This window comes from Gossypium raimondii, chromosome 8, assembly GCF_025698545.1.
Source record: "Gossypium raimondii isolate GPD5lz chromosome 8, ASM2569854v1, whole genome shotgun sequence".
NCBI classification, from domain to species: Eukaryota; Viridiplantae; Streptophyta; class Magnoliopsida; order Malvales; family Malvaceae; genus Gossypium; species Gossypium raimondii.
The window spans coordinates 6,948,644-6,961,884 of record NC_068572.1 but is presented as its reverse complement, the minus strand read 5'-3'; the positions used below and the strand labels follow the sequence as shown (position 1 = coordinate 6,961,884).

General features: G+C 28.3%; 1 protein-coding gene across 1 annotated transcript; it reads right to left on the bottom strand.

The window, feature by feature from the left end:
• Positions 1-1,889: 1,889 nt before the first annotated feature.
• Positions 1,890-7,254, bottom strand: LOC105790586 (polyamine oxidase 1). The gene is made up of 10 exons (XM_012618258.2): positions 7,110-7,254; positions 6,685-6,934; positions 6,337-6,465; positions 6,158-6,219; positions 5,816-5,970; positions 4,459-4,602; positions 3,898-4,047; positions 2,950-3,204; positions 2,588-2,669; positions 1,890-2,496 (listed from the first exon to the last, which is right to left on the bottom strand). Exons 1-10 carry the CDS (start codon positions 7,159-7,161, stop codon positions 2,288-2,290), a joined length of 1,488 nt encoding a protein of 495 aa, XP_012473712.1. The 5' UTR covers positions 7,162-7,254; the 3' UTR covers positions 1,890-2,287.
• Positions 7,255-13,241: the final 5,987 nt, after the last annotated feature.

Below are 13,241 nucleotides of genomic sequence, written 5' to 3'. Positions count from 1 at the left end.
GAAGTGTAAATAAAATGATTTGAAATAGTGAAATAATATGTGAATTTAATTGAATACAAGTTATTGAAATTTATTTATGGATTTAATGTATAAATTGATTATTAAAAGATTAAAAGTATAAATTGAATATAAATAGAAATGATAATGAATGAGTTGATAAATTGATTGAATTTGTATGAATTGGAATGAGTTATTAGAATGAGATGTGGAAAAATCAAATAAAATTGAGATAGTGACATAAGGTATGAATACAATTAAATACAAGATTTGAAATATTGCTTATTGTTATTAATGATTAAGTTGATTTAAAGTATGAGATAATTAATGAATAATTGTAGGCATAAATTGAATATGCACATTTATTTGTATAATGTTATAAATTTGAATTATAGTAATACCACTGAGTATACCCATACTCAGCGTACGGTTGTTTTTGTTTGCAGGATAGTAGAAAGCTAGGGTCCGGTCCAGCATCCAGAGTAATCCCGACCTCAGAGAAATTTTAGTAATGTACTTTCTTTGATAATGTAGCATGTATCTAGGTGATGTATTGATTAAAGTATGCTATGTCTGCTATTTATTTGTGAATTAGTTATAAGTTATCCGATATGTCCGGTAATACTCCATAACCCTGTTCCGGCGACGGTTTACGGTTAAGGGGTGTTACAAAGCTTTTTCAGAATACTTTCTACAAGCTTATGTTTTCACAAATGATTTAAATGAAAAATTCCCTACTATAAAGTTTAGACTTGATCATAAACCATTTGATATAAGCAATATTGAGTGGGATTTTGTTAAAAAAATAACAGTTCAATTTTTTTCTTTTTATTTATTAAAAGATTTTTCTGCATTTATTAAAAGATTTTTTCTGCACTTATTAAAACTATGTTATTTCTATGGTATATGAAGATGATTATTATTATTATTTTCATCTTGAAATTGATGTAGCTGAAAAAGAAAAATTTTATCAGCCATATCAAATATGGTTCATTAAAAAAATGACAGGAGGACCCAAGCTTTCAACAGCTAGAGAGGAGAAAGAATACTTGACAAAAAATATTGACAAGTGTTACAATAATCCCAGTTATTATAAGATCCAAGCAAGAATAGATTTAATGACTAATCAACAAAAATCTTATTGCCTCTGGGCTGATGGAAGAAGAATATTGGCATATAATTCTAGAGTTGGATATAGTCAGGATGATAAAAATAAAAAATCAGTCCAACTATTAAAAAAAGATAGCTGACATGGAGATTGACGATTTTCCATCACACATAATAGAAAAAATAAAAAATATGTGGGAAAATTGGAACTCACTAAGACTGTTAATTGATTCATTACATCTAGATGAAATTGAAGAAATGAATCTAGATCATAACTAGGAGGGATAAAAGAGAAGCCAATTGGAAGAAAACAATAAAGAAAGATACCAAAAAGGAAGCAACTTGAGAAAGCAACATCCAAGTTCAGACAAAAAAGGAAACAACCACATCAGAACAAAAATTATCAAATCAATTATGAGACATCATCCTTATCAGAAAAACTGTGTGGGCATCGAAGTTAGGTTGGAAAACCTTTCCCTATTCACTTCTCATCCACCATCCTCTCTTCATATCTACTTCTCATCCACCAACTTCTCTTTCTTAGTAAAAAAACCTTTTCCTTACTACTAGTTTCATTTTGTAAATTTTTAATATTATCTACTGTATCCCGTATCCCCTGTAATTTGTATCAGAGAAAAGTATACTAGTTTCATTTTGTAAAATTTTATGAGTATACTAATAATAAACATAGAAGCCAAACAAAATCTAGCAAAATATTTTAAACAAACAAACCAAAAAGGGAAAAAGTGAACACATGCTCATCAATGGGTCCATTCATGAAGGTCTAATATATAAGGGATATGATTCTTTCAATCAAACATATAAAACAAGTAGTAACAGCTATAAATGTGTTTAACCCTTGGGTTAGCCATTTGGGTGTGCGTATGCCTTAATTAGAGTGAATCCTTAGTTATTGTTGAGAAAAAAAATCTTCTTATATCGACATTGTAAGTACAATTAGAATCTGCAGTGTGATCATTTTTTCTTTTTCCAAATCCACTTAACAAACATGGATTCATTGCCCAAAACTCCTGTGAAAAAAATCCAAAACCCAGGCCCAGTCATCAGCAATGATTAGCATCTGGTATTAAGGGATAAATCCACTGTTGGATCCAAACCCATGTTTTCCATCCCTCTCATTCTTCATGTTTTCATGATCATCATCAAAGTTAGGTCCATATAGTCATAAGATTGCTTCTGGAATGCCAAGCTTGCCGCTAAGATATAATTGCGTTGGAACCTCACATTTTTGGAGACCTGAGACTGCATCCGACTGTGCCAAAGTTAATGACCCTGACAATGCTATTAATGGCTCCAGCAAGAAACTTTTACTCTCATTTTCTCTTTCGTCTTTTCTTATTTCTTCCAGTAAAGCTTTACTTGTATCAATACCTGGAACAGTTTGTTTAATAACCCCAAATCAAAATCATTAACAAAATCTTGCAAATTCACTAATTTCTCCAATCTGTTAAAATATCCTCACCTGCAAGGTACCCACCATGCACATAACCATTAAATCTTTCACTTGTGTGTTCACCAGTAAAAAAAATGCGTCCAACTGGGGCCTGAACGTAACACACACAAGTGTTATTATGATTGAATATGCCAATGCAGCTGGCATTCTGATGTTATTTTAAGAATTATATATTAATATATAATATATTAATCCACCAATCCTCACATCACACACAAGAAAGAATTGAACTGTGAATTATCCGATAAACAAGTTAGAGTTGGTTCATTCATTTTGATATCATGAAATTCTTGGATGTTATTACTAATGGAAGTGAGAGACTGAGATTCAGAATCAATATAAAACACAAAAAGTAAATAGTAATGACTTACCTTAATATCATTAACAACTCGGTTATTACAGATTATGGGGTAATTGCTGTAGCTGCCACGCTGGAACCTATTATTCCACCATCGGGGAACAAGTATATCTGTAGCAGTCGGTATGTCGGGCCCAAACATGTCCCTCAGCACACCCATTGCTTCCTTTAACGTCTCTTCATCAGATTGAGCTTCAACACGTTTTGATTCACCATTGGTCAATGTTACCACCAAAATATTCGAACCAGGGTATGCATTTTCCATTTGCTGATCAGCATAGCAACAAATCAGCAGCCAATTTAGATGAACTGATGATGGAATCTCTCATATAAGATGCTTCAAGAAAAGATGTATGGGTTCTCGTTTAGCTAGGCAGAACTTAAACTACCATGGTTGAAATTTAAAGTCTAAAACCTTCCTAACATACCACCAGCACCTCTCTCCATAAAAACAGAGAAACAGCGCAGATAGTGACTAGCTCCCATAATGCAACCAAAGTTCAGAGCTCCATGACAATGACATAATTTTATATACAGCATAAAGGAGAAAACCATTATGTGGTGGTAGTTGGTAATATCTACACGGAAAAATAACTGTTAATATTTTAATTGTTGTCCTTTAGCTGAAGAAGCTGCCCCCAGAACTTGATTTCGGATCTTGGTAATACGAAGTAGTATTGTCATGTTATCAAAATTCCAGGGTACTAGTCAACATATCATGTGGGCAGCTAGGTTGTTAAATGTAAATTACAGTCCCTAACAGATAAGAAACCAACAAAGTCAACCCCACCAACCTCTTTACAGATTACCTTATTGTATTCTGTATTTAATTAGTGACTGTGCATAATCATTTATGTGACAGAACAGCAATTTCGTTATACGGCAGCAGTAATAAGAGGATTGGTTTAGATAAAAGATCAAGTAGATGGCAACAATATAATAAAGGGAGTCACGATTAAACCTGCCAAAACGTGTAATAGCCTCTCCGCTCGTGAGCATAGATGAAGAACTCTTTGTCAGTCCCACAAGGCCAAAACTTATACGGGAACTTGAGGAAGATCTTGGTATATACCATCACATCACATTTCCCTATGGCATCCGTTTTCCACCTCTGTTATCATTAAAAGTTTTTTTCTTAATATTTGTATTTGTTTTTTTATAATTGAGAATGGAACGAGGTTACTTGGTATCAAACTCATAAGACTTTGACCATTGAATTAAAAAATTGTTAGCTTAATTTTATATTTTTAATCAAATAAATTTTTGACAAGTTACTTCAATTTTAAATTCCCAAAGCCAAATAATTTTACTATCCAATTTCAGCTTCCAATTAAAAGAATAAATAAATAAATCTGCAGCTAAAGTGTCTTCTCTCTGTGGTTTTATTTTTAAGGCTAAAAGTGGTTAACAGGAAACAAATTAACAACTAATTATTCCCTCTTATCTGGAGACATCTGACTTTTGTTACGAGTAAAGAACGAGGATACGTACAATGAACAAAAGAAAGCAAGAGGATACGTACGGGCAAGGGCGGCCTGAAGCAAATGAGGTCGCTTTGGAGAACACCGATGCTAGCTGACAAAATGACGTAGTTGGCTTCGTAAACACAACCATCCTCTGTTTTCACCGTGACGCCGTTTCTCGAGTGCTGTAATTCCCTGACAACCTGCCCCAAATCCATGCACGGAGAAACATGTCCCGCATCATAATTATACAATATTTAATAGAAATGTGTTTTAAAAATAATTGTGAGATTCGGAGAAGTCAACGAAAGAAAACCCGTGCAGTTTCACAGATATCAGAAGCAAAAAACCAAAAGATTTTATTGAAGCCTGAAAGAGGTACATGGAGTCCCATGTCCCCATAACCCAATTATGGGAGGTTTTGTAAAAGGCACCGTGAATGGTAGGAAAAACATGGAAAAGGCTGATTTGAGTGTAATCGATGCAGTAAAGACGACAGCGTATTAAATGCTGAAAATGACGAAACTTTCTATCTGCATGTTATTATGTGAGTCTGATAGGACATCTCAACTCCTGGGTGTTGTTCTCTGGTCATTGTGGACAGTATGCAGCATAGGGGGGAATTGGGGAATATGGGTCCTACAGTTGTTGATAGTGAGGTAAAAAGTGCCTGAAAGTTTTGAAAGAGATGAATTCATGGCTATATATGATTGAAATGAGAAATGTGAAGGTCAAATTATAGCCTGTTCAATAGTTTCCAACGCTTTGCATCATTGAAATTGTTCGCTTATAGTTGGGAACAGGCCCAACATTTTGGGGTTGACAAAAATAGTTTCCTGTTTTTCAACATTGGTAAATATCATTACATTGATGGAAAATTAAGGGGTCAGCTTATAAATCAAGATAAGAAACAAGCACAAAAATTCCAGTGTTTTCAGCGAAATATCATAATTAGTAGTAGAGACTGCTATGATCATGATGATGGCAGCAACATAAAGAAAGAAGCAATGATAATTAATCAAGAAAAGATATTAAGTATAAAAATAGAGAAATGGGACCCGCCATAGAGAAGAAAAAGGTGTATCTAAGAGAAAATATTAAAATAAACAGAGGTTAAAATAGCTTTCAGTAAACGTCATTATCTGCAAACTCCCAAAAGTGGGTCAATCAATCTTAACAACAAAAGGAAAGCAGTGCATGCATATAAAAACATAGCTTGAGATTTTATTTTTCTTTTTTGCACACTATCAGGTCTTGTGTGTTTCTTATCTTATTGCCCTATGTCCCTTTGTTTTATCCCATGATTGAGTGGCAAAAAACAAAACAATCCACATAATATGGACTAAAAAATATGATTAAAAAAGCAAAACAAATGGAAGAGGGAAACAAGGGAAATCAATCAGATGGTTTTAATACCTTATTGAGTTTGAGGCGATTATCCAGGATTTTTCCCTCCGACGTCAATAGAAAATCCTCTGCCATTTTATACAGTAAATACTCATAACCCCTTTCATCTGCCACCAAAAATTCTCTTTCCCCAAAATCTACGTATGTTGATATTGGCTCCACCTCTGTTTTTTTAAAAAATGGAAAAACTTTAAGCCCTGTTCAATGTGAAAGCTTTTTTCATTTAAGATTCCTAATGAGTAATGACACTATAATTGAAGTTCTGATGACTTTTTCTTCATTTGCATTTCCATGGCTTGAATTGTCTTAGCATCCAAACAGGGGAAAACAAAAATGAGTTGTGGAACTTGCCTGCCATCTCGAAATCGTGTAATATAAAGTCAATCGCGAGCTCTATCGGTGTCTTCGCTGTTCTGAAAAATAAAATCCACAAAAAGTAAGCAAAAAAGGAATACTACAATTAAAATTCACTCACACCTAAGAGAGGAAAAAAATCAAATAATTATGAAATCATCATAGATTCTCCTTACAAATGTAACTCGGCTCCATTGCCGACATCGTCGACAGAGTTTGACTCTAGGTCCCTTAGTTTCTGTATCGCCGAGTCCACCGCTTTCTTGTATGAGTCTGCGGCGATTGCACTCGGAAAGATCTTCCCACTGAAAATGTTCAACTTCAATTTATATATGACACAGAATTTTTTGTCTCGAAAAGCAGACTCAACAACAGAAAAGAAAAAGGAAATTTACGCCGGGGAATCCAAAATATCCACACGGCTATTATTAAGAGGGAATTTTTTTCCTCATTCACTCATTTTCTAAGCACAATGATCCACCGCCAAATGAAATAGTCAAAATTTTCGGGTTTCGGATTCGGACCTCCGATCGTAGATGTTATAGCGGGCATTACTGTAGTCAGAGAAGCAGGTTCGGAGGCCAAACTTAGAAGCTATCTCCCAAACGGGATTGGACGCTTTGCCACCTACACCAGCGATCCAACCCGCTCCAAGCTCCACCGACACCCCTCCGAAACTTTCTTTCAGGATCCTACCTCCAATTCTACCGGAAGCTTCCAAAATCAGCAAATCCACAATTCCGTTGTCAGCCAAAACCTTCGCCGCCGATATACCTAACCAAGTTAAAAGATCATCGATTAAAAAATATAATCCCTCTCGTTAAGAGCGATCCCTTTCAAATTGTTAACTCATAATAACATGTAATATAATACATCCATATTCCACATATTTGTTCGTTTAAAACATTTAACATATTACTATTTGGTTAGATAGTCTAATGTTACCGACCAGAGATGCCGGCGCCGATGATGATGACAGCGGAGCTTGAAGAAGAATCCATTGAGGAAAAAAAAAGAAAGTTGTGAAGAGAAGATAAAGAGAATGGAGTGTATGTGTTGTTTGACTGTTAAGACTGTTGGCGAGAGACTGAAAGGCAGAAATAGCGGGAGTCAGTTTATATAAGCCTCTCTCTCTCTCTCTCTAATAAGTTCTTACAACTTATTAAAAATGTGTTTTTGATTTATTACATTTTTTTTTTGTTTTTTTGGGATGATAGTAATAGTGCAATCAAAACCAGCTAAACATTAATGAGTTGTTATTAAATTACATTAACCTTAACATATTTTAATATTTGAGGAAATCTATTTACTTTGCTTAAATTCTGCTATTACTTCTTATACTTTTTCAAAACTTATGGATTTAGGTACTTTAGTATTTGTATTTTTGAATTTTTCAATTAAAATTTGAATTTTAGCCTTAACTCCTAACCCAAATAGTAGTAGTTAAATCCACTTGATTAAATTTAAATTTAATATAGCAAGAGATTTGGTTCATATTCGCAATTAGATTATTCTAAATCCCTATATTTTTTAAAATTTGAAATTTCAATCTTGACGACATGACAATTGTTAATCTATTAACTAGATTTATAGTGGGCAATATGTGAAAATAACAAACCGACATGGTATTATACATACGATAATATTTTTGGTGCATCGATTTTGAAAATAATAGAATTTAACAGTTATCATTTGGCAATGACTAAGATTTTAAATTTTAAAAATGTATGGACTATAAGAATACCAAATTAAAATATAGAGATTAAATCACGACTTTCACAAAGTATAAAGAATAATAACAAAATTTAACCTCTTATTTATCTAGGAAAAGTTTTATATTTAATTTTCCGAAATAAAAGAATAAAATATCAATTTTTACTAAAAGGTTCATAATTGTAAATATTTATTATATTCAATAATAATTAAATAAAATTGATTTTAACTAATTTCAATTTAAATTAGATATTACTTTACTTTCCTTTTCTTTCTTTTACTGCTTCCATCCAAACATAACGTAGAGTAAAATAGACGTTATTGACTTGATTGAAGTGTATTATCATTATTATTATTATTTTGAAAAGTGATTTAAGGGTATATTATATGTATAGGATTAAGACATTAAACTCAAATAATTTCATCATTATTAATATAATATGTTTAGAGAAGAATATACATTATGCTTCCATTTCAGCCGTTTTGTTTACCACCTGGAAATTAGCTGATCCACTCAAAATTTGTTTTGATTTTTATTTGGTTATACTATACCCAAAATCAATTTATGTCTTGCTCATTCAACTTCAAAAAGTTATCAATGATTATTGAACTATTTCAAAATTTTTCATTTAAATCATTTAATTATTCGAAATTTTTTATTTAAGTTATTGAATTATTAAGTTTTTTTCCTTCTAAAGTCTAGGTAGCGAACGATGGATCAGTAAATATCGACGAGTAGAAGAACATAATTTAAATCCAAGTCGATTTGACATTTAATTTCAGATATCGAAGAAAAAAACTATTTAGATTTTAGTTCGCATATTCATGACGTTTAAAGTTGTTTTATGAAAAAAAATTGAACTACAAAGGAAAAGGGGAAGGAGAACTTTCAATTAGCACAAGCGGTGCATAAAAAGAAGACCATATAACAACAATTTTAACAGTCCGGTGACTTAAATAAAAACTTTCAAATAATTCAATGACCATTTTATAACTTTTTTTTAAGTTGAGTGACCAAAATATAAACTTACTAATAATTTAATGACTTTAAATATAATTTACACTTTTTATTTAATATATCCTCTTTAAATTACATTAAAATATTAATCCCCACAAACATGCCACATGATTTGAGAGATTCACATACGTTGATATAAAAGTGTAGAGGTAAACTTTAATATATTTTCGTATAATTATCATTTAATAATTTAATCTATTCCATTTATATAAACAATGTATGTCAAGTTCAAAGTAAATTAAAATTTCTAATTATTTATTTTACGTAAAATTTTAATTGTTAAATAGATATAAAAATATTTTAAATTGATATGATAGTGATATCGGATTGATTCAAAAATTTACATGTATGATAAATACAAATATATTAATAAATTCAATTATTAAATTATTAAAATATTAATCTTACAAAATTATTAAAATATGTAAAACTACTCTAATTTTACAGCCGTGTAAGTAAATTCATCTCATATATCTAACTAAATTCACGCAGGATAAAATTTAATCTTAGAAATTGGGATATCAAAGTTTCAAAAAAATTGTATTGTTGTTATACTAAAACCCCATCAACGTTATATGAAAGGATATCTAGACTTATTCAACGGTCGAATTACCCATCCAAGTAAGAATGTTCACTTAGACCCGAAAATAAATTAGAGTTTAAAATATGGGTTAAACTTGAACTCCAATATTAAAAATTAAAGTTCGGCCTGACCTATATTTTTCTTCAAGTTTATAATATATTATGTAATTTATATCACTTCTCATAAAAATGTAATTTATATCATATAAAATTAAATACTATACCATAATATAAATGTTAAAAAATCTAATTGTTTATGTTTAAAATTTTAATTTAAAATATTTTTTGATACAATATTAGAGGTAACGCGATTCGAACTTATGTCAAACACCACAAATGCTTGAAACTATTACTCCATTCAAATCAATATTAATTTAAAATATATATATTTATTAAATATTAAATAAAAATGATTATATTTTAAAAGATATAATCAAAATTAATTGAATTTGTGCCTTGAGACTCATATTTCAAATCGAATCCAACTTAAACAATTAAATATAATATTAATACTATGCATGACCTGAGCTCAATCTCTACCGAATTAATCCATAAACATCTACTATCATCTTTGTTTTTGGTTTTTCTTTTAACTTTTATCATGCTAATACACGTTTATGATTTACAGGTTTATAGTAGTAATAATCTTAATAAATTACACGGTAAACCTTTTCAGCTTAAATTAATTAGCCCAACCACATTCATCATTTGATTTTGAATTAAATCAGTTAGAATATTAATCCGAAAAGAAGTATCGAGACTAGTTAGATTTGAGAAATTAATATGAATCGGCTTAAAATTTTAATTTAACCAGTTGAATCGATTTTTATCTTTTTAATATATTTTATGATTTATTTAATCGAATTGTACTGATTGATTCTGCATTCATTTATTTTTATCTTAACATATTCTTTTTATTCCATTTTATTGCGAGTGAAAAATCAAATTCACTTTATTTTTATGTAATTAGTTTTAGGGTAAGATAAAATAGTAATAACGAGTAACTAATTGATTCAACCATAACCAAAGTGAAAAATATATATATCTAAAATCCGAAAATTATAAAAAATAGTGCGTAACGGATATATATATATTTTTTTGTTATCCACGTAAGAGCATATAGTCATTACCAAATATGATATACGAGGATGGCGGTTTGGCACGTGAATAATAAGTTAAGCGTGCATGTACACGTGGCTTTCATCTGCTTTGTCACTGATTTCATTCTTTGAATCAATAACCGGAAAGTGTTGATTTAGAAGCAAGAGATTGAAACTGATTCAACCAATAATTAATCAAGTTTTTCTATTTTTATAATTTTATGAATTTTAAATAATTTATACGATTAAATCGAATAAATCAATAATCATTAGTCCCACCAATTTAATCACTAATCCGATTTTAAAAGTTTGAATCAAAATGCAAGTAAAAGGACTAAGTCCACCCTTTTAGCTGTATGATTTTTTGCTTTTGTATTGCTACCTAACTTACTAACATTAATACCCACGATATATTAATTTATAATTTCATTAATTTTCAGAGAATTAAATAAATTTTTATATTTAAGGATTAAAGTATAATTTTATCACAAATTAATTTATTATTTTTAAAGAAACTTAAGGAATTTTTTTCATTTTAAGGAGATCAAGACCTCTACCAACTCCCTAACATTGTTTCTGCATATAGATCGATCACTTCAAATATAATAGTCAAACATAAAAAAATAACATCGAGTATATTGCTTCTGCATAATTTTTAAAATATATTAATTTTATTAAGCAAAATATTTTAATTAACTTAATATTAATATAAAGGTAACATTATTTTAAAGATATTAAAAGCAGTAAATAATTCTAAAAACATATAAAAATGGAAAGAAATACAATTTTCTTCTTTTTAGTGTGAGTTTGATCTTTTATGTCAAAACTTTTTATACCAAAATTATATGTGTTTAATTTTTAATATTAAAATTGTTTCATCTTTTTTCTTTAAAATAAATTTTTTAAAAAAGATAATATAATATGTATTAATTTAAAATTAATTATATCGATAAACTGTATCAGTAAATTTTAAAATTTTATTTATATTTATAATCATATTTAAATGTATATTTATTTATTAAATAATAATTTGTTAGAATAATAATAAAAATAAATTATATAATTAAATTTTGAATAACATTTTATTAAAATAGTAAAAATATCAATATATCAATATATTTTTAATGATATTATTTAGAGTAATTAAAAATTAATTACAAAATAAAACATCAAATATAAAATAATATTAATAGTTTTAAAATTAATTTTAATAAAATTAAAGTAGACTCAATAATTATATTTTATTTTATATATCCTACAATATAAATCCAAGTACCATAATCCGTAATATTTTTCATTTGTCATTTTTATATTATATAATTTTTTAGTTTTAAGAAATATAATTATATAAGGTTAATTTGTTTTATTGATTAAATAAAATAATTAAAAACATATTTAACTATGATATATATGAGAAAACATAATATCTAATTAAATATTTATATTTTTATAATCTTATAAAAATATAAAACAATTTATTAACAAAAAATAAAATTAATTAATTAATTATCAAATTGTAATGTTATCTTTTATTTAGTAACAATTTAATTTTATAAATTATTTAATTATTAAACTTAAGAACATTGTAATGAAATAATAACATGGTAATATGTCTAAACCTTTAGATAATACAAGTTTTTAAAATATTAAAATATATTTTAAAAAGTATATTAAATTTAATAATTAAAAATTTTAATATATTGAATGAAGACATCTTGATATATAACATATTTTAAATAATTTTTATTGGTTTATTTTAAATAAAATATTAAATTGACAAAATTGTGCTTAATTTTAATCAAAACTAATAAGAAAAAAAATGAAGTAGAAGAGTTATTCTTAAAATATAACGTTAAATTTATTAAAACTTAAATGAAATTATAATATTAAAGTTTTCCTTCCATACTTTGTTAACAAATTATAAATCTATATAAAGTAAAGTAAAAATCCTTAAAATTCTCTAAAACCTGTTTTCCGTTTATGAAATATTTGCAAAATAATTTTGAATAAAAAAATCATATAAGAAGAACCAATTAAGTTTATTTAATAATAATTAATTCACTTATATATATATATTTTATTTTTACCTGTGCCATACACGTGTTTAATATATATATATATTTAACATTAAGCTTAATATAGGTTCTTATCATAATTGTTCTTTTTGATATAATGTTTATAATTACCTATAGCTCTTCTCCACCTTTAAATAAGAGGATAATGCACTTCAGTACACTCGAACCAATGTACTCCTACACTGACAATAATACTGATGCTAATCGAATTAAGATTCAATCGATTAATATGTATATTCTTAAATTATTATTAAAATATAAATGAATTAAAAATTTCAATGTATACCCAAAAATATAAAAAGATAAAATTTGTCATCGTATTTTAAATATTCAAACTGGTTTCAAAATTTAATATCTTACCAAACTTTATCATCTATTAATTAAATTTTTAATGAAACAATATGTAAGATTTAATAACTAAAAACATAATTTGGCTTTAAAGTAATATACAATTGCAGTAAAAGAATATTGAAATATATGCAAACAATTTGGATAGAGTACAACCTCGATAAATGAATATTTAATAATTTAATAATCTCGGTTAAATAATATTTTTTACAGTCCCAACTTAAGCTAAGGTAATAAAATAATAA

What these genes read in the sequence shown, in the direction of transcription:
- LOC105790586 (XM_012618258.2), bottom strand. Translation starts at nt 7,161, where the DNA reads ATGGATTCTTCTTCAAGCTCCGCTGTCATCATCATCGGCGCCGGCATC. An exon ending in TATAACATCTACGATCGGAG is followed by an intron (nt 6,466 to 6,684) that starts GTCCGAATCCGA and finishes GAACATTTTCAG; the next exon opens with TGGGAAGATCTTTCCGAGTG. An exon ending in GCATGGTGGGTACCTTGCAG is followed by an intron (nt 2,497 to 2,587) that starts GTGAGGATATTT and finishes AAACTGTTCCAG; the next exon opens with GTATTGATACAAGTAAAGCT.